Source organism: Rissa tridactyla, chromosome 10 (genome assembly GCF_028500815.1).
Source record: "Rissa tridactyla isolate bRisTri1 chromosome 10, bRisTri1.patW.cur.20221130, whole genome shotgun sequence".
Classification (NCBI taxonomy): Eukaryota; Metazoa; Chordata; class Aves; order Charadriiformes; family Laridae; genus Rissa; species Rissa tridactyla.
Window position 1 is genome coordinate 7822459 of NC_071475.1, and position 19783 is coordinate 7842241.

Here is a 19783-nt window from a genome sequence, read left to right on the forward strand (position 1 = left end):
TCCCAGATCGATTATTTGCACTCTTCCTATTGTTTCACAATAGCTGTGTGCTAAATTACTTCAGCTATGTGATTACTAGCAAGATATGGATAGAGATACTTAAACCTTTGCGAAGGAAACAGGTGGAAAAAAAGAACGGTTCTTTAGTGCATCCTCCTGCTGTGTGAAGCTCTTTGTCTTTGCCGTAAATAGAGTGATTTAATTTGGGAATTTGCTGCTCCTTTTAAACACAGCTGAAACAGCTCTTGAAAATGCCCTAAATTGTACCCGCTGTGTGTGTAGTCTTCCAGTTGTATCTTTTTCATTTGAGTTACTTTGCATACGTTTTTAAGGCATACAGATAGGAAGTCTGCTCGCTTCTTCTCTTAAGTTTTATCGCTAGTGATGATGATCTTAAAAATAAATGTGTGGTGTTCTTTCTCCCTACTCTCAGTCGTATCACCTACCAGAAAGCCCTAATAGGCAACAAAATAGTGTGAGACGGTATTTACATCACACTTTTGAAACAGATTCAAGCAGAGCCAGCTGCCGTAAGATTATTTTACAAATATATCGCAAATTAATAAAAGGAAAATTTTGCCGTCCTCTAAGTAAATTACAGTCTCGTTGACTAATTACATAGCTTGAAGCCGCAGCAAATTAGTACCTGCCTCACAGCGGTGTTGGGGAAACGTAATTTTGCTTTCCAGACTTGCATTTCTTTACCCATTTAGTTTGTATGTGTTCCCAGTAGCTCCATTCACGGTGCTCTAACTGTTGCTCAATAAAAGCTTCCGGAGGATAATTTGCTTAAGCGCCCCACACGCCTGCAGCTTTGTTAAGCGCGATCGTACCTGTGCTTCCCCGGCAGCGCCGGGGCTCTGCCCGAGGGGTAGGGCTGCTCCAGGCTGGGGGAAGCCTCAGCCGAGCGGCTGTGTGGAAGGGAGAAAGGATGGGGGAAGAAAAAAAAAACAGCATTTCTCTGTCGCTTCCCAGTGTGAAACGAGATCGCTCCGGCCGCGGGGAAGGGCTGGGTGGGAGGACAGGCGGGCGGCCGTTTCGGGGGCGGTGGGGCTGCTGAGAAAGTGAACGAGAAGTACCTTGCGTGTGTCCGCCGAGGTTCCCAGGGAAGCTCTGGGCAGCGGGTTTGATTCCTTGGAAATGTTCGTAATAATAACCGTAACGGTGGAAAACATGTCCGTAAATGCATAGGGGAAAGGTTAGTATATGTGAACGAAACTGCCGCATTCCCCCGTCATCTGTGAACGGTGTTTAGAGTGAGCTTAAACAAATGCAGACGCTTTTACACTATTTCTCGGACGTTTCTTTTTATTAAGTTTCCGGGTATACTTGGCTTTTTCCTCTATAATCAGCTTTCTTTTGCTGGATTCATTCAATGATGCGATAATCCAATGTTGGTAATATCTCAATTCATTAACATAATGAATCAGAAGGAAGAGGCTGATTATAAATCAGAAAGCTTCTATTTATGTGAAATATCTTGGCAACTGGCAGCAGGGAGGAAGACAGTAGAAGGAGTATCAGACAGTTAGCGGGACTTCGGGAACGCGATTGCGGGCGGTCTCAGGTGCTCTCTGTGCTTTTGAAACGCCTGCGCCCTTCAAAGGACAATCGCGCCCATTGCAGCGGCGGTGATTTGGGGAAATATTTGGCTCCCGGTGGCCTCGGTCTTCCAAGTGTTTCAAAGCGCCCATCCCCGTTGGATTTAGGGGAGGGTTTTGGTCCCGGCCGGGGCTGCCAGGGCAGACCCCGCTTACCACCGCTGGGGCCTGGTTTGTTTGTACCGCCCGCGGGCTGGGGCGGCCCGGAGGGGGCCAGGGGTGCTCCGAGAGGCTCGGCGAGGAGCCGGGAGAGGCGAAGCCGCGGTGCTGCCCTACACCGCGGCGCTGCGGGTCCGGCGAGGTGCCCGGTCCCTGTCCCGTCGGCTGGAAGTATTTCTGCCCCCGGACCAGATCGCTTTTAAAGTTACTCATCAGCCTGCGTCTTCTGTAAAGGCAGCAGACGGCAAAGATGAAAATACTTGTAGAAAAAGTCAAGTTTTGCGTTGTTTCGGGTTTATAAACTCTGAGACAACGCCTTTTTTCTGCGCTCCGTGTTTGACAGCGTTTTGTCCCCATCCCCGCTGGGGACAACAAGGCTTTTCCATGACAAAACACGCTCTTACCGGAATCACTTTAAAGCAGATTTTAACGGATTTTAAGAGAACCAGTGACTTTCGGCAGCCACGCTGAAAACTCTCAGCCGAGGGACAGGAGGGAGCAAAGGGAAGCCGCGGATCTCGGTGCTACGGGGGCTCCCTGCAATCTACCTGACAAGTAAAAGTCACCTGCTCCAAAACAGAGAGCAGGGAAGTCCAAATACCTCCCCTGCCTTTTTTTTTTTTTTTTTTTTAAATTGAGGACACGTGTTGGGCTCACCTTTCCGTGATTCAATCAATAAAGCCATTGCAAGAGATAAATGTGATAAATACGAATTACGTGAGCCTGCAGCTTTGGCTGAGTTAGTGGTGAGAGTGGGCCAGGAGTGGGATTAAGAAGGTGGGGAAGGGTCACCTGGAGAGTCAGGGAGAATGGTAGAGGTGAGCTGATAAGAGCTTTTTCTTCTCTTTTTGTGTCTTTATGAAAGACCCTGTGGCTGTGTCAGGTGCTGGTCAGCGGGAGGGCAGGACCTGCAGCACTGGGGCTGCCCTGGAGCGTGGCAGGACTGGTGGCTCAGGAGAAAGTGGGGAGGGCGGCAGCAAGAGGAAGGGTAGGAAGACAAATGGTGTGGGGTGAAGCCTCCTATGGCGTGAGATCTGCCTGCAGGAGCCCTCAGGAGAGGAAGGACATGGGGTGACTGCATCCCAGCCTGGGGCTGGGTGCCCATCCCTGCTGCTGTGGCATGCCGCTCACCCCCTCTGCTTGCCCAGCCTCAGGCCTACCTGCCCCCTTGCTGTCCTGCCTGCACGTGGCTGCTCCTGGGGTCAAACCCGGACGGTAGTCCTCACCGAGGCCGCTGTCAGTGCTGGCTGAAGGGCGATGCCTGTGTTGGGGCCTGCAGTGCTGCCTTCCCCTCCGGTTCCTTTCTCTCTCTGTGGAGCTCGGGCATGGGTGGCAGTGCAGCCCCTGGCTCTCTGAGGGTGTCCGGGGTCCAAATCTGAAAGGGTAGAGCAGGCCTGCAGAGAGAGGCGTTAGGGAGGGGATACAGACCATGCCGTCGAGGGCTGGGCGAAAGCCCGAAGGATAGCAATGCCCCGACCCTGGGAGGCTCCATGGGGGGGACCCTCATGTATGACACACGGCAGCATGTTGGCACGCTCGAGGCCTGGTGGGATCGCTTTGAAATAATGCAAATAGTCTTGTAAAATGGCTTAAAGCAGGAGAAGGACAAGTCCTTGTGGGCATCTGGGCATCCGCGGGGACCCGGCTGGTTGGGAAAGGCATGTGTCAATTTAGCCGTAGTGTTGACTTAAGCGAAAGTGCTAAGCCATTCCTAAACCTAAGTCAATACAGACTTAAGCCAAAATTGTTATTAACGAGCTCTAATCTGATTTAAGAGCCTCCGAGCGACCCATGTCTACACGAGGGGAGAGGAGGCGCGTTGCCTTGCCTTGCGCTGTGCTGCGCAGTGTCTGGTCTCTGGGGGGGATCGTAGCCCTGAGCAGCGGGAGGGGGTCGGCGCAGGTGGGCGAGGACAACCCCGGGGAGGGTGAAAGCGTGTTTTGAAGTGGCGTTGCCTCCTGGTCCCCAGGAGGCATGTGATTTGGGATGGCCCGTAACCTCGCTCTGCGGGATGTAACCTCTTAAAACTGTACCCTGCTCGGCTGGCCAGGGGTCCCCTTTCTCGGGGGGCGGTGTGGGGCGAGGTCAGGCTGTGCAAACGCCTCCGGGCCGGGGGTGGCTGCAGCGGGGCTGCCGTGCCCCCTCGGCCGGGCCTGGCCCGGGGCTGGTGCCGAGGTCCGGCAGCTCCGCTCGCTCGGGAGAGGGACATGCCAGTGCATTTTTTTTTTTTCACCGTCCCAATGGGGCAGTTGAGCCCTCCACTCCACCCCCCAGTGGGGGCCTTTCTTTTCTTCCCCACCAGCTTTGAGCAGCCCTGTTTCAGATTGGCCTTTTTATGTTTGATATAAAGAATAGTTGTTGGCCAATTCCATCTTTTCATCGCTGCTCTCCAGGCCCGGGTCCAAGCGGCTTGTCAGATGCTCATTAACTCCCCCTTTGGCTCTTTCCAGTGTGTCTCCTAAGCTCATTGTGCCAAGAACTAGCGCTTCTTTCTCTTTACACGGCTCCCTTTCTCTGCTCCATCAGGGAGACAAATTACTTTCCAAAAGGGATCGCCAGGGATGGTTTAATGAGAATTTCTCTAGGGCTGGCCGTGGAAATCAATGTAGTTAACATTCGGTGCACTTAATTGGACTTTTCTCTTCTGCCTCCTTCAAAAAAACTCTGAAGCTATCCTGTTAATCTCTCATTTGTAATCAATTGTGTTGACTAAACAAAAGTCTAGGTCGTCCTTTCTTCCTGTCCCAGACAATCCTTTGTTGCCTCTAAATGCCTCATTCTTGAGTGCTCCTGGTCGTGTAGATGGGTCCGATTGTTGACAGTTCATTATTGCGCTTTTGTCCATTTAATCTCCCTCGCTGTGTTTTGCATGTGCATGCCTTAATGAGCTCCGTTGGCAATTAACATGTTTCTAGCAGCAAACTGGTTGCTCAGACGTTTGGAGAGCGGAGTGCAGGGAAAAGGGCAACGCAGCTGCCTTTGGGTTGTTCGCTTCCCGGTGCCCGGCGGGACGCACCTGGGTGCCGCCCGGTCCCAGGGAGGCGCCGGGCCGGGCGGGCCGAGGGGGGAAGCCCGGCGGCGCTGGCACGTCGCTCTCTGCTCGGAGGCACCTCTAACCCTCCCCCCGAGGCACCGGCACCGCTCAATCTGTTGTGTGCGCGGCTGCGGCGCCGGGAGAGGGTTGGTGGTTGGTGTTTTTTTCTTTCTTTTTTTTTTTTTTTTTTTTTTTGTGCGGGTTTTGTGTTATTATTGAGGCTTGCTGGCAAGAGTGCCGAAGTGTGAGCAGTCGTGGACAGCAGAAACATCTTGTGAGGGAGAAGATAATTGGAGTCTCTGGCGTGTGTGTGTCTGACAGAGCCGCCCCTCCCCCGCGATCTGCGGCTTGTGTGTGCCGGGATCCGGGTGAGATCCCGGGCGGGGGTAGGGGGGGCCGGGGCCTGCCGGTGGCCAGCGCGCTGCGGTGGCCCCTTCCCAGTGCGTCCGAGGTCGGGGGGAAGCCGGAGCGACACCCGGCGCGGGAAGGGCTGCCCACCGCTCCCCAGGACGGGCGAGGCCACCAAACCCGGGCAGCGTGGCGCTTCGGGGTGCCCCGAGGATGCCGCTCCCCCTCTCACAGACGGCTCTGTAAACAACGTTGCTTTTTATAAAAAATGCGAAAATAACGCGCTTCCTTAATCCCTTTCCCGGGAGCAGGTTTTGCACTGCTTTCGCCCATCAGGAGGGCTGGGGATGCTGCCGCCTGTGGGGCCCGCAGCCGCGCCGGGCTCCCGCTTTCGGCCCTCGGCTGGCAACCGCCACCTCTTCCCAGCCCCCGAGGTGCGGGGGAAGCGCCGCTTCCCCCGAACCTGGCAGCGGGACCGACTCCGCACGCCCCGCCGGACACGCCGCTCGCCTCCGCGCCCCGCTCCCTTCCTCCGGCACCTCGTCCTCCGTGGCCTCCCCCCAACAGTGTCCTCACGGAGATGGGGGTCCCTTCCCGCGGCCCCCGGCCCGTGGGCTGTCCCGTCCCGTCTGTCGCGGCGGCGGGAGAGCCGGGCTCAGCTGGCGCTTCGCAGCCGCGACCCGCCTGCAAGGGGTTGAGCTACAGCCCCTTCGCTTTGAGGGGACAGTCCCCAACCCCCCGCCAACATTCCCAGAGCGGTGACTTACGGCGACGGGGGTTGCATTATTTTTTTTTTTATTTACTTTTAACCCGAAACTCTCCCAAAATTTTTTTAACAAATTCCGGCACGATCTTCCCCCGCTGCCAGGATCACTGGGCATCCTTTCCCGCTCCTCACCCGGCCCAGACCATCAAAACGCTACTTCTGGCGCTTAAAAATGCAAACCCCGAGAAACTCTGAAATCGCCCCCGTCCCTCCAGCGGGAACACTGGGCCCGGCAGCCCCCCGGCCCCGGCCCGCTCCTCGGGGAGCGCGGGGCATCGCAGCCGAATAATTAATCCAGAAAGCCGGAGCGAGGGGTCGCCTCCCGTTCCTGCGCTCGGCGGCGAGCTGTGCTCGTCCTCGCCTCCCACCATTTAACCACTCAATTAAGCGGGGAAAGGTGAACTCCCCATTACGCCGTCCCCAGGCATTTTGGTGCCTCGCTCGTTCCCCTCTTCATTGGCAAGCCCGGCCCGAGCAGCACGCACACGCACGGCCGGCTCAATCTCCTTTCTCCGCTAGAATAATATTGTTCCTAACGACGTGGCCGGAATAGACACTTGCATATTAAAAGTGAGGGGGGGGGAGATGAGAAGGGAATATTTAGTGTAATCCAAGTGCTTGATTATCCATATTCTGATCAAAAAGAGTTTCTGAGGCCTGCTGGGAGTGATTAGATTAATGTAATGCGGTTTGAAGGGTCTGTGTTTTCTCTCTTAATTTGGGTCATTACTCGGAAAGCAAGCGTGAGATCATTTCATCTGCATGCAGGGAAAGATAGTCATTCAGGAGCGGCTTAAACACGCCGTAATGAACCGACCCCGGAGAGCGGCGCTGGGAAACTCCGAGCCGCCCTTCACGCTGCCGGCCGGGGGTCCCGCACCGGCGCTGCCCCTTTCCGGTGGCGCGGGGCGGGGGGGGCAGCAGCCCTCTGAAGCCGCCCGGTCCCCTCCCGCCCTCGTTTTGTTTCCTCGGGGCGCTCGGCGGGCCCCGGAGCGACAGGCTCCCGCCGGCCCGGCTGCCGGAGCTCCCGCAAGCCGTCTTTACACGGGGGAAGAGACATGTATCGCCGTTCAGCCCGGTCCTCGCTCGGACCGGGGCCGAGGTGGGAAATGAGACACCTGCGAAGGGCCGGTTTATTGTCCCATGATAGATAGATATAGATATATATATATTCCTCACTTATTCGAGCGTACATTTAAAATGGAGATTTACAGACACGTATAAAGAGCGCTGTCCTGGCGCCGGGCGGGGGGCGGCCAGCCCGGCCCCTCCTGGCCCGCTCCGGCGGCGCAACGCGCCGTTAAATAAGATTCCTCTTATATACAAATGCGGCTCGGGATCGCTTGCTACCGGCGGCTGAGCTCGCTGGGGAAAAGACAGAGAAGCAAAGGCTGGTTTGGATAAATAGTGCTGGCCCGGTGGAGCAGGTCCGAGTTGGGCGGGGAGGGCTGCGCCGGGCCCTTAGCTCTGCCCGCTGCGCCCAGGGTCCCGCGGCGGCGGCGGCGGAGCGCTGGAGACGCTGTCGTGCAACTTTCGGACGTGCTTCTTTAAATCAAAGTTTCTGCAAAATCCTTTCCCGCAAGTGACGCACGTAAAGGGCTTCTTATCGTTGTGGGTGTGCATGTGGAAAGTCAAGTTATAGATCTGGTGAAAGGCTTTGTTGCAAATGGTGCACTTGTATTGCTTCTCTCCGCTGTGGGTCAGCTTGTGGTTCTTGTAGTTGCCTGCGAGAGAGGAAAAGGGTGGAAAAGGGGGTTACCCGAGGGCATAGAGCAGACAGGTAAGGCAGGGCAGGACGGGGGGCGACTGTTAGGAAGTGTCTCCCCCCCGCACCCTCGTCCGACTTGTCAAACTCGGTCCGTGTCAGCGCGGAGCAGCGTGCAACTGGCACGGCACAAATGAGAGGCAGGGTCAGCCCGCTGACCCGCGGCAAATGGAGGGCTCTGGATTAGGACCAAGGCCCGGTACCTCTCATTTAAAAAGCATTTAGGGAGAACCGTCAGCAGTCCCCGGCGATGCGGCCCGGCTTAGAGGGAAAGTAATTGGGAGCGGCAGCGGCGGCTCTGCCCGCGCCCCTCTCGTCCCCCAGCCGGGCAGGGCTTGCCGCGTTTAATCCCCGCTAATGATGGGCGAAGGCCCCGGGGGGGCCCTCGGCCCGGCCCGGCTCACCTTTCTGGTGGAAGCCCTTGCCGCAGAACTCGCAGACGAAGGGCTTGTAGCCGGCGTGGATGCGGATGTGGGTGTTGAGCGTGGAGCTCCTGTTGAACGCCTTCCCGCACTGGTTGCACTTGTGGGGTTTCTCCTGCACCGGGGGACGAGAGGCCGGTCAGGGGGGACTCCGCGGAGAGCGAAGGGGGGGGGGGGGGGCGCCGCCTCCCGCACCCCGGCTGACCCCCACCTACCTGGGTGTGGATGATTTTGTGCCGGCACAAGGTGCTGGCCTGGCGGAAGCCCTTCCCGCAGACCTTGCACACGAACGGCCTGGCCCCCGTGTGCACCGGCATGTGGCGGGTGAGGTTGTAGTGCGCGTTGAACACCTGCGGGGAAGCGCCGGGAAGGCGAGGTCAGGCGCGGCACGGCCCCCCGTGTCCCGTCCCGTCCCCCCCCCCCCCGCCCTTTACCAGCGCCCCCCTTACCTTGCCGCAGACCTCGCAGGTGAAATTTTTGGGTTTGCCCTCCGCCGCCCCGCCGCCGCCGCCCCCCAACTTGGCGTGGCCCTTGGGGGGGCCGCCGCGCTCCGCCGCCGCCGCCTCCTTCATCACCTGGTCCAGGTGTCCCGGCAGCCGCTCCTTGTGGGCGAAGGGCGGCGGCGGCGGCAGCTTCTCGGCTGCCAGCCCCGCCAGCTTGGCGTTCTCCAGCAGGAAAAGCTTCTGGTGGGCCGAGAGCCCCCCCGGCGGCGGGGCGCCCAGCAGGCCGGCGGGGAAGAGCTGTCCGTGCAGGATGTCGGCCGGGTGGTACGCGGCGTCCAGGTAGTTGAAGTAGTAGAGGGAGCGGGGGGCTGCCGGCACGGTCCCCGCTTGATGGATGACCTGCGGCTTGATGAGCCGGCCGCTGGGCTGGCCCAGGGCGAGCTCTGCCTTGCAGCAGACGCCGCAGTTGGCTTTGCAGAGCCCCGCGCCGCCCCGCAGGCTGCTCTTCCACAGCTCCGAGTAGTTGAGGAGAGTCTTGGAGGGCACCTCGTAGCCCAGCGGCGGGATGGGAATCACGCAGGGCAGGGGCGAGCACAGGCTCAGCGGCTTCTTGCCCGGCTCCGGCTCTGGCCCCGGCCCGCCGTGCCTCTGCTCGAAGGCTGGCTTGGGCTCCGACGTCTTGGCCATGATCCGCTCGATGGAGAAGGCCAGGGTCTTGGAGGGGTTAGCGGCGGCGGCCCTGCCGTCGTGCCGGGGGCAGGAAGAAGGCATGACCGTCTCCAGCGACCCCGAGCTCGCCATGTCGCTCCGCCGTGCGGGAACTTGGTATGAGCAGCGAGTCGCTCCCGCTCTCGGCTCTGCATTCCAGAAAAGCCAGGAGACAAATCAATTTAATAAGCACCTTGTTCTCCCCCCCATCACCACCCCCCCCACCGGCACCCCCTCCCTATTTACATTCAAATGAACATATCCAAGAACAATGGCACGTAGGGTACCAGATTACTGCTCATTAAGCGGAACACGCTTAAGTAACATGCAAGCTAGACCTTGTTAGTATTTAAAAAAGAAAAAGAAAGAAAAAGAAAGAAAAAGAAAAACCTCCCCTAGACCGATGCCACCCAGCCCAGCCCCACCGATGGCCGCGGTCCGGGAAATGCGGGGGCAGGGGCGGGGTGCACGGCGAGGGGCGGCGGGGCTCCCCTTGGGACCACTTACCTTTGCCCAGCGCCGGCGAGACGCATCCAAGCAGCTCAGTGTGGCCACAGTCAGATTTTGATAGCAAACATCTTCCTGAGCGTCAGATCACGGTCTCGTACATTTAAAGCTGACATCACATGAAGTCACTTCGAGCAGAATGACATGGGGATGCCACCATGGATCTTCCCCGAGCCGAGGCGCCGGGCTGGAGCGCGGTGGGTTGGGGCAGAGAGAGGAAGAGGAGCCCCCCCCTCTCCACGCACAATTTCCTTCCAGTTTAAGACGCACAAATCGCTCGTGTGCGAGCTGGGTTTTTTCCTCTCTCTCTCCCTTCTTAAAAAGCAACTTGCAAAGCAGAGGAATCGTTTTGCATGTGGCAAATTAGAAGGCAAGTGCGATTCACAAGTTGGGTGGAAAAGAGTGCTCCAGTTCTTGCTGGGGTTAGAAGAGCCACTCCGAGTGAGCGTGAGGATTTTTTTTTCTTCTTCCTTTTTTTTTTCCTTTTTTTTTTAAGAAGGGGGAGAATGATTTTTTTTTTCCCGAAAGCAACTACCACGCAACCATGCTCGAGTTATTTTGGCAACCCATCTGCAATCAGCTCCGTTGCAACCGAGCTAGAAGATAATTAATAAATTGTCACTTATCTGCGAGCCTCCCCAGCATGTATAAATTAATAGCCAACCCATTAATTAGGACAGTGTATTAATGTTAATTAAACTAAGTTTAATTCCACCCCCCTCCCCTCTCAGGGTAGCTGGTGATTAGCCTTAAATAAACGCGGAGGGAGTCGAGTCCAGGGCTGGGTTTTCGCTGTTTAAAGGCAAAAAAAAAGCAATCGTGCGCTGCGAACGGGAGTTTTGCAAATTGTCACCCCCGAAAGGTAACCGCTTCCCGGGGTGGGGAGCAGCGGGGCGGCTCTCCCGTTCCCTTCTAGCCCTGGTGGTGCCCCCCCCACGCTCGTCTTCCTCCCCCCCTCAAAAAAATAAGCGACGCTACATTATAGCGCCTGGACGCCAGGGTTTCTTCGCTTCCTCTCTCTAATTAAAACGACTTGATGCGTGAGGGGAGGATTTGCAGAAACCTCAGATGCGAGGACGCGGTAATTGAGAGAGTCCCGTGCCCACCTGTTTTGGGGGGGCCCGACTGCAGCGGCAGCACCTCCCCTGGCCCTGATTAGCCGCCCCGTCCCTCGCCGGGGCTATTCAGCCGAACCAATTTTCCCCCAGCGATTCAGGGCGCTCAATTCTCTTTCACTTGTAGCCACTATAGCGCTGCGTGGAACCTGGTTTTGTGTGTTTCTAAAATAAAGGGGAGGATTATCCGGCGGAGGGAGGGGGGGAGCGAAGGGTTTAGATTGAGCCTGACCAGAGGTAAAGCAAGCAATGAAAAGGCCCCTATATATATTTTTTTTTTCCGCCTCCCTAGCACGCCTAAGAAAGTTTGGAGGAATTCGGGGGTTTTGTGCGGCGCTGACAAAGACGCGCCTCCTCTCCCCGCCGGGGCAGCTCGCTGGCGGCTGTTTGCAGACAGGCTTTTTCACCTGCGAACCACAACACGCTTCAGAAACAAACTCTGAAAGCGGCGACCGCCCCGGGGGCTGCCGGCGGGCGGAGGGGAGCGCCCTGCCTCCGGGGGACACCTCTCCTCGGGGGGCAGGGGCGGGGTGTCTCTCCGCCTAGAGCATCAGGTGTTGGCGTCCCCCCAGCCCTGCCCGCTCCATCCTCCCCGCCTGGGTCTGATGGGTCAGCGTGCAAGGGAGGGGGGAAACGGTCCCGGTTTTGGGAGGAGAGGGTGGGACAGGACCGCGGAGAGCCACGTGCACCGGCACAAGCCGCCTGCGGTGACTGGTCTGCAGGAGAGCCTGGCGGAGCCCCAGGGAGCCGCGCCGAGCCGCACTGCCCGCGCCTCCGCCGTGCAGCGGGCAGGCGGCGGCTGGGCTCCGCTCGCTCCCGGGGCTCGCCGGCTTTAGCAAAGTATTTAATTAGCCTCCACAAACTTCTTTTCCTCGCCTGCAGATTATACTGAGTGGAGGGTTGGGAACTATTTTACACCTTGCCACTCACATGTTAATTAATCTCTATCTAACCCTAATTGCAGTTTATTCAAGCACCGCTCAACAGCTCACCCACACAATAAACACTGGGGCTGCTTTTATCCATATTACTCCCCGCTCACACGTTGAGTAATTAACTCCAGTACCAACTAATAGTGCAAACAAATATTTTCTGTAAACGAGATGATTTCGGGCAGGATAAAAGAGGGCTGCGGAGCCGGGGCCGGGAGCTCGCTGCCAGCTTCCCCGCGCCGCCCTCGTCCTTGCCGGGGTGTTTTCTGGGCCGGCTCTCTCCCTCCTTCCCGCCCTGGCCGAGGGGACGGCTGCCGGCTCGCCGCTCCGCACCCACCGCCCGGCTCGGGTCTCGCAGGCCTCGGGGCTGCCGGGGGCGAGGAGCGGCGGCGGGCACCCCGTGCAGCAGCCCCGGGGCCGCCTCCTTCCTCGCGGTCTGGGGAAGCCCCCGCGGAGCCCGAGGCCGGGTACCGGCTCCCGGCCTTGGCCGTGCCGCTACCTCCTGGCCGGCGAGGAACCGCGCTACCGCACGCCTTGTGTATCGGTGCTTTGGGATCCCAGCTAAGACCCGGGCATCGGAGCTCAGGATTTTAATTGAAATCGCAGGTTTAGGCACAGCTGGAGGCTGTCTCTATCGATTCGACTTCTGCAGTTCCGGCAAGCATATTACAAATGACTGACTTTGAGACAGCTGCCCCCGCCACGCCGCCCTGCCCACCGCCGTGCCTTCGCCCCCTCTCTGCGCCGGGAGCCCTCAACGGGGCTGGCGGGTTTTGGGGGCGTCGAGATGGCCCAGAACGGCTTTGGAGGGGGAAGCAGGAGCGGTTGCACGTCGGGCGGGCTGCGGGGGTCCCGGCTCGGCGCCGCTTTCTGCCTTTCCCGTGGAGGCTGTTGTCCCGTGGGGTTTTAAGCCTTCACCCCTCCCGCTCCCCCATCCCACCCCCCCCATCCCACTCCTGGCGTTCGGAGGGGAGAAATGGTTTGCGGATTTTTCCCTGGAAGGCGCACGCCGCAAAGCCGCTCGCAACGCGGACGCCATCGCTCTTATGGGTATTTTTGCGCAGCTGCCCCCCCCGAGAAAAACGACTGCGGTCCCGGGACAGCCGTGACGGCCCGGCCACCCCTCGCGAACACGCCGGGCTCGCCACGGGGCTCATCTGACGCCTCTTTTCATCAGTTGGTCCCATAAGCGCCCGGCAGCCCCGGCCCCAAACGCTCCCCGGCCGCTGACATCGAAAACGGACGGGGGGTTCTCTTTCGCCTCCCGACAACCGGACCCGCTCGGCGAGGGGTTCCCGGGGGTACGTCCCGGGTGGGCCCCGGCCGGGCGGGGGGCGCAGGGCCCCGCAGGCCTGGCCCCCCGCGCCCCCCGGGCCGCCCGCGCCGAGGTAGTCGGCGCTGAGCATTTATGGTCCACTGGGAGATAACTTAGGATCCTCCTAGTTATTTAACTTGGCAGCTGCTTAAACTCCACAGTGGAAGCTGCCGAAAGTTATTAGCATTATGCTTCGATCTCTCTGAAATGGTGGCTTTGATTTCTATGCTGCTTTGCTTTTTTATATGTATTTTTTTCAACACTTTTTCTTTTTTTTTTTTTTTTTTTTTGAATAGCACGAGGTGATGGACGACTGGGCAAGCCACTAGCGCAGGCAATTAGGATGGAGCTGCCTTTTGTGAGCCGGGGGGGCAGCTTCTGATGTGGCTTTGTAGCTTTGTGGCTGGTGCAAGGTGCAGCGAAGGGGCCCAGGGTCAGGCTAGGAGGAGAGCTGGGCTGCAGTGCTGCCCAGGCCTTCGCCCCACCGGGCTGGATTTGGGTCTGGCTTGGCGAAAGGCAGCAATTACACCCTCAGAGTGCTGCCTGGGGATCGCCCCAAGGTGTTTGGCCGTAGTTTGGTTTGCAGTGGTCAGGGAAATTCCTTTTTGGGCAAATTCCTTTTTGGGCAAATTAGGAAGCAATGAATGGGGAAATCAGGATAGTAAAGTTTGGGGCTGGGGTGAAGAGGGGGTTGTTACCCATTTGACTGCTTCCTGTTACCCCTTTGAAACTATGGTGCCTTGTGTAACAGGAGCAGTACCAATGTCTCAGCCCCCACAGGCAGTCCCTGTCATCCTGTAGGACCCTTACGGTCAGTGGGGTGACCCCACTGACATGTCACCCAATGGAGACTGCCACGATTATCCATGGGGCAGGGGCAGTGCATGGCGAAGCCACCTTGGCTGCAGCTGAGGTGTTGAGTCCCTTCACACTATTTTTTCAGCCTGTTCACTGGGTTATGCACACATTGCTGCATATATGTAAGCAGATAATTTTAGTTTATTTTATTTAGGGTTGGGTTTTTTTTTGGCATAATGAAACACTACTGAGGAGCTGGGTTTTGGAGCACTGCGTTGGTCCCAAAGCAAACGTGGTTAGTGGAATTTTGGAAGTGAACTGGCCCAGAGTCCTTGTATGGCTGTGCTGGTCGAATTTGTCAGTGATGGCAGGTAACATGAACATTTTTAACCTGAGTCTAATTTTAAGAGCTGGTATCTGACATGCTCCTAAAGCTGTTTGAAATCTAGCCCCACTGCAGAGCAACCAGCAGGGCACTGTGGCAGGAGCTGCACAGAGTGCCTCGATGGCAATCAAACTGGCTTATGTAATTCTAAAAATGGCAACTCCTCACTTGCCACATCTTTCTGTCTATGCGGAGAGTCCTGCAGAGCTGCCAAACAGAAGCAATTGAATGAACTCTTTTCTCGGCTCATTCCTCCTTCCGCAGCTCGGAGAAAGTGAGCCAGAGCCTATTCTAGTTTGCCTGTCAACAGGAATGGTAACTAACGGCTCGATCCCAGCCAGGCTTTATGCCCCAAAAACACTGCCTGCCTGTGAGGAGTGGAGAGAGACATCATGGGTGAAGTCTAGAGTTCCCAGTGCGAGACCGGTCTGGCCCAGGAGACAGTCGAGGAGTTGGCTGAGTCCACATCATGTCCGAAGCCAACCTGGCCAGTAAGGCAAGCAAGAAATTGTTGGAGGGGTGAGCTGCTGTTCTCCATCCTTCTTGTTGGAAATAGTCATTCTCCACGTTGCGGTAATGGAGCAATGCTGCATATCACTTCTGAATGCTGAAATTGAAAGATGTCCCTTCCTAATGTTTTGAAATGTTGTACTTTTTTGTTTTGAAAGAGTGGGAGCTTTAAAATTTTTCTGGTTTTGTGTGTTTTTTCCCCTTATTTATTTTCTATTTAGGAGAAAAGGTGGGAGGAAGTAGAGAAGGAGAATATAATGGGGGGATGGCCTTGTTCTCACTTTCCTACTGAAAACGTTTCAGAAAAAGGAGCAAGAAGCAGTGAAAACGGGTGGTAGCCCACTTCAGTTTTGTGTTCCTATTCCTTCCCTTTTTTGCTTGAAAGAAGGATGGCAAAAAAAAAAAAAAAGTGGGACAAACCCCACGTGTTTTGAATTATTCTCCCCTTAATGAGATAGAAAACCATCTAATTTTCAAAAGTACTTGCTTTTTCAAAGACAAAAGTCAAATAGAGTATGAATCTTCCCAAAGCCAGTCTTTCTACTGTCATTTTGCAACTCACTCCCCACTCGGTGTTGACCAATCTTTCCGGTTATGCCACATGTTATGTTGTTTGAGATTTGTATGTGCCCTTGTTCAAACTGTTGTCGCAGATGTCCCCATCCGCTGCAGAGCAGGACTCCATGGTCTGCGAGGTACCAAGATAACAGCGGACGGCAGCATGTTACCTCCTTCCTCCAGACCACGCGGGACCTGCTGGGCTGCCGCATCCTTGTCCCTGGTCATGGTGTCTGAGTTGGAGAGAGCCTGGCAGGACCCCTAGGTTGACTGGTGAAATTGCTGCTTTGCCACTTGGGCACAAGAAAAGTGCCAGTTTCACTCCAGAAGACATGATCTAGAAGAACCACTAAAAATCCCCCCAGCAGTCAGAGCCCAAACTAAAAATCCAGCCCTTGTTATTGCAGGAAAAATCTTCAATGCGCGACCCAAGTATTCCCTGAATGTTCAAGAACACCCACAAATTCTGTAAAAATAGCTGATAATTTATTTATTTGATTTAATTATGAGCCCAGCTTGTGATTTTGGGGTGGGGGCGGGGGCAGGGCTGAAGTTGGTGCTGCTGCAAACCAATTTAGAGAAAAGCCCAGGCGAGTCATCAGCTCTGGGGAGCAGGGGAGCTGCTTAGGCTCTTCCTCACCAAACGCAGAGCATTGCAGAACCCACCAAGGGCTCTGAGACTTCTTGGGAGAGGAGGTCCCTAGCAGGGTGAAGGTTTCTCCGTGGGGGAGCTATGGGCCTTTGGCTCCGCAGTCCATGCATGAGGCTGGTGTCCCATGGCCAGTGTGTGTTGGAGGGACTGGCTCGCCTCTTCCTGCTTACACAGCTGGGTTGGCCAAGGGTAGATCTGTTGTGGTGAGTATTAGCAACCTCTGGGCGGGTCATCCTTCCCATCCCCATTGGGCTGTGCTACTGGGTGACTCCCAGCACTGGTGAGAACATGTCTCTGGAACATGTCTCTGTCCCTTATGTGGGGGTCCAGATGGGCTTGGAGCCTCCCATGTGCTCTGCCTCTGATGCACATCGCAAAACCAAACCTGCAATCTTTGGTGGTTTAGCTGGATAGCAAAACCCCTTCCCTGTTATCAGAGTTCGCCACCACATTCACTTCGAGCCTTTGAGCTATTCCTCTCCTCCTTCCTCCCCTCCAGGGCATGCCTCTCCTCTCCAGCTGACAGCCTGGGATAGCCCCCCAAGATCGGCTGCTTGTGGAGCTCTCTCTACCGAAAGCAGTCCTAAACGGTGTGGCCTTTGTTTCCCCCCCCACCCCCAGCTGTCGTATCCTCCAGGATCTGCAACAAGTCCTCATTTTACAGATCCCGTCTTGTCAGTCCCCAATCTGATCTGACCACCTGGTTTGTTTTTGAATCGAGCACTTGAGTCATAACATTTCTGTTTATTTCAACAACTGTATTCCTTGCATAGGAAATGAGCCAAGATGGTCTAAGGCGGGGAGAGCGAAGCATGTCGTGGTTGTAATTGCTTTTGCTCTCCCAATATCAAATTTTACAGTATAATCAAAATCTTATTTTTGTACTACTGGACTCTGTTATTGACTTAATCTTCTTAAGTGCTCCTATTATTCCAGTGATTTCATCGTTGCATGTTGATTTTAATCTTTTGATCTCCATATTAGCTACTGCCTGCAACTAATTTGTTGCTCAGTGTTTTTCTTTGTTTTGACCTGTGAGGCATTTTCCTCATGGCACACAACTCTGCTGGCAGATTGCATATAATCTCTGCACTTTTTTTCTCCCATATTTTGCATAGTTACAACAAATGCAGATTTACAACTTGAAATGGAATATGCATCTTTTAGAAAGGCTGAGGAAAATAATCACTTCAGGTTCAGCTCAAGAGCCTAAATGTGCTTGAATAAAGGAAATACAGCTGAATACCGCTCACTGGAGAGAGGTGTCACGCAGGCTTTTTAGTCCAGCAAGTTCCGAATGGGTGGCAACTGCAATAATTCTAACTTATATTACATGCAGTCAGGGATCAAAGAGTCTCTGAAAGCGTTGCTAGACCTAAGATGAAGAAGGCTGGGTTTTGTGAATGGCTTAAGGGGCTGTCCTAGTCGGACTCAGCTTGATGCAGCGGTGGCTCTGTTGAATCGTGACACCATGGAGCAGGTTTTTGAACAAACACTGGTGACGGTGGCGGTAGTGCAGAGTCGTGAACTTCACAGGCTAAGTGCAGAGGTTGAAATATGGCTCAGCTGCGGTTTGGTTGGCCGTTAGATGAATGATTTTTCCCTTGGTAGATGATGGTTTAACCTGTGCTGATTTATGGGACGCTTTGTTTGCTTTAGCTTTTTCTTTTAAAGCTTAGAGAAGTAATTTTTGCCTTAGGTTTGCTGTGACTTTTTAAAAAAGAACACAGCCTGAACATTGACAAAATCATCTTTGCTTTGCTGCATGCCTGTTTATGCTTCTGAACACAAATTGTCTTCTAATATTTTTGACGTTTTGGTCACTAGAGAGGCAGAAAAGCAATTTCTAAGATGCCTATGGGCCAGGAGACATGCATTACAGCAGAGGGGAAAGAATCTGTTAGTTGCTGAAATATAAAACAAATTGGATGAACAGCTGCTGACACTTGTCAGTCAAATAGTTGATAGCATTTTCAGTCTCCATGCCACATGCTTTAAGTAAGTCTGTCAAAAAAAGGATATTTTCGCTGGACTTCCCTGTAAATACGAGAGAAGTTTTGGCCTGATCTATCATTTAAAATTTTGCTGGCAGAGGAATGAAATTTTCCTCTTTTCCCAAAACTGATTGACATAACTGTACTGGCAGATTCTTCATCTAGGTGCAGTTGTACTGGCAGAAAGTCCTTTGACTGTTGGAGCTCATTTCATTGCAGCAATGGGTTGAAGCAAAACCTTTGCGTTCCTTGGCTGGGTTTGCCAGAGTGCTCCCATCCGTCAGCAAGCCCTTTTAGATGCTGCCCGAGGCGTAGATGTGCTCTGCGGGAGCCTGAGTCCTGTCCAAAGTGTAGTCTGTGGCCAGGAGAGCTTTAACCTGGATGTATGTTTTTCAGACAAAACCAAACCATTTTGGATTCAACATTTCTGCAGGATTAACCCAAGCTGGCACTTCTCGCTCCTGCTACCATGGTGCAGCACCCATACAGGACAGGGTCGGGCTGCCAGCACCCACATAACCACGTGCAGGGTTAAAGCCAGTGGGGCTCAAGGTACAATGCACTCTTTTGCTCAACCACAGGCTGCAGTCTCTGGAGTGGGAGGTTAAATCCTGCTTTGAAGCATTGCTTGTATGTGAGTTCTTCTCCCCGCTCACACTAAAGTCTGTAACTTGAAGCTCATAATTTGGGTCCAGACTCCTTAAAAGAAGTTAGCTGGCTAATTCTTCCTTGTTTTGAATGCGTGGTCAAGCCTGGCATATCCTCAGGGTTGTGATGGAGTCTCTGAGGTGCTTTACTGGGGTTTGAGGACATGCAAAAAGCTGCCACAGGCTATAAGGTCATTGCTAATGACAGAGAAACTCAGACAAGGGTGTCCATCACTGCTGTTTCGGGAAGGCACCTATGTGTGTTAGCGATGGAAAGCCAAGGATCATCTCCTGAAGGCTGCGCCCACTCTCTTTCATCCAGAAAACTGAGCAGGGCTCACTATTTTGAAAGGTGGCAGGTGGAAGTGGGCTGTGTTTTTATCCAATAAATATTTCATGTTAGGAAAAAAAAGAGGGAGCCAGTTCCAGAGAAGAATCAAACTGTTTCTCCAGCTCTGCTCTGCTTGACTGGGAGCAGAACTACAAATTTGGGTCTCCCCTAGTGCTCTTTCCTACCAGCCTGGTGACCATCCCAGGTGAAGCTTTCCCAGTGCCTCCTCTTGGAGCTGTTGCCCTTCATATAAATATTTGTGACAGCTGAGGGAGAGGATGAAGAGGGCATGAGCACAAGTATGCATCACTATGTGTATGGGTCTCAAGTGGATCTCAACCACCTAGAAAGAAGGGACCAGGTGGTGCTTGAGGTTTTTCATTGCTTTATGTCTTGTGAGACATGTTTTGTCAGCAAGTCCTGTGAGGGCTTTGGGGTGTGATTGAAGGCTCCAAGCATAATGGTGAAGATATTGATGGGTTTTGTACACATCCCAGTGACAGACCTGCAGAGGCACCTGAACTGGTTCTGTTGGACTCAATATGACTTAAACACTCTACTGCTACCTCAGTTCCTCTGGGTATTTAGGACCAAGTATTTGCACAGATGGAAGGTGAGTAAGAAGGGGGAAGAGCTTCCTGTGTCAGTGGCCACGAGGCCATGTTCCTGCCTAACTTCTCACACGTGGCTTTTCCTGGCAGTGCTTCCCTCTACCAGCATTGTGGAGCAAGACAAAAGCCAAGAAGTGATCTTCTGGGCTACAGTCAGGTTTCAAACCTTGTCTATCCTAGTG

The 19783-nt window shown here is 54.7% G+C and overlaps 1 protein-coding gene across 1 annotated transcript; it reads right to left on the reverse strand.

The window, feature by feature from the left end:
* Positions 1-7369: 7369 nt before the first annotated feature.
* On the reverse strand, positions 7370-9339 carry FEZF2 (FEZ family zinc finger 2). The gene is made up of 4 exons (XM_054216193.1): positions 8545-9339; positions 8311-8445; positions 8078-8210; positions 7370-7632 (listed from the first exon to the last, which is right to left on the reverse strand). Exons 1-4 carry the CDS (start codon positions 9337-9339, stop codon positions 7370-7372), a joined length of 1326 nt encoding a protein of 441 aa, XP_054072168.1.
* Positions 9340-19783: the final 10444 nt, after the last annotated feature.

Bases quoted from the DNA above. Each gene is read 5' to 3' on its own strand.
- FEZF2 (XM_054216193.1), bottom strand. From the start codon at position 9,339: ATGGCGAGCTCGGGGTCGCTGGAGACGGTCATGCCTTCTTCCTGCCCC. The intron at 8,211-8,310 runs GTAGGTGGGGGT...CCCCCGGTGCAG, and splicing joins ACAAAATCATCCACACCCAG to GAGAAACCCCACAAGTGCAA. The intron at 7,633-8,077 runs GTGAGCCGGGCC...CCTCTCTCGCAG, and splicing joins CAAGGGCTTCCACCAGAAAG to GCAACTACAAGAACCACAAG.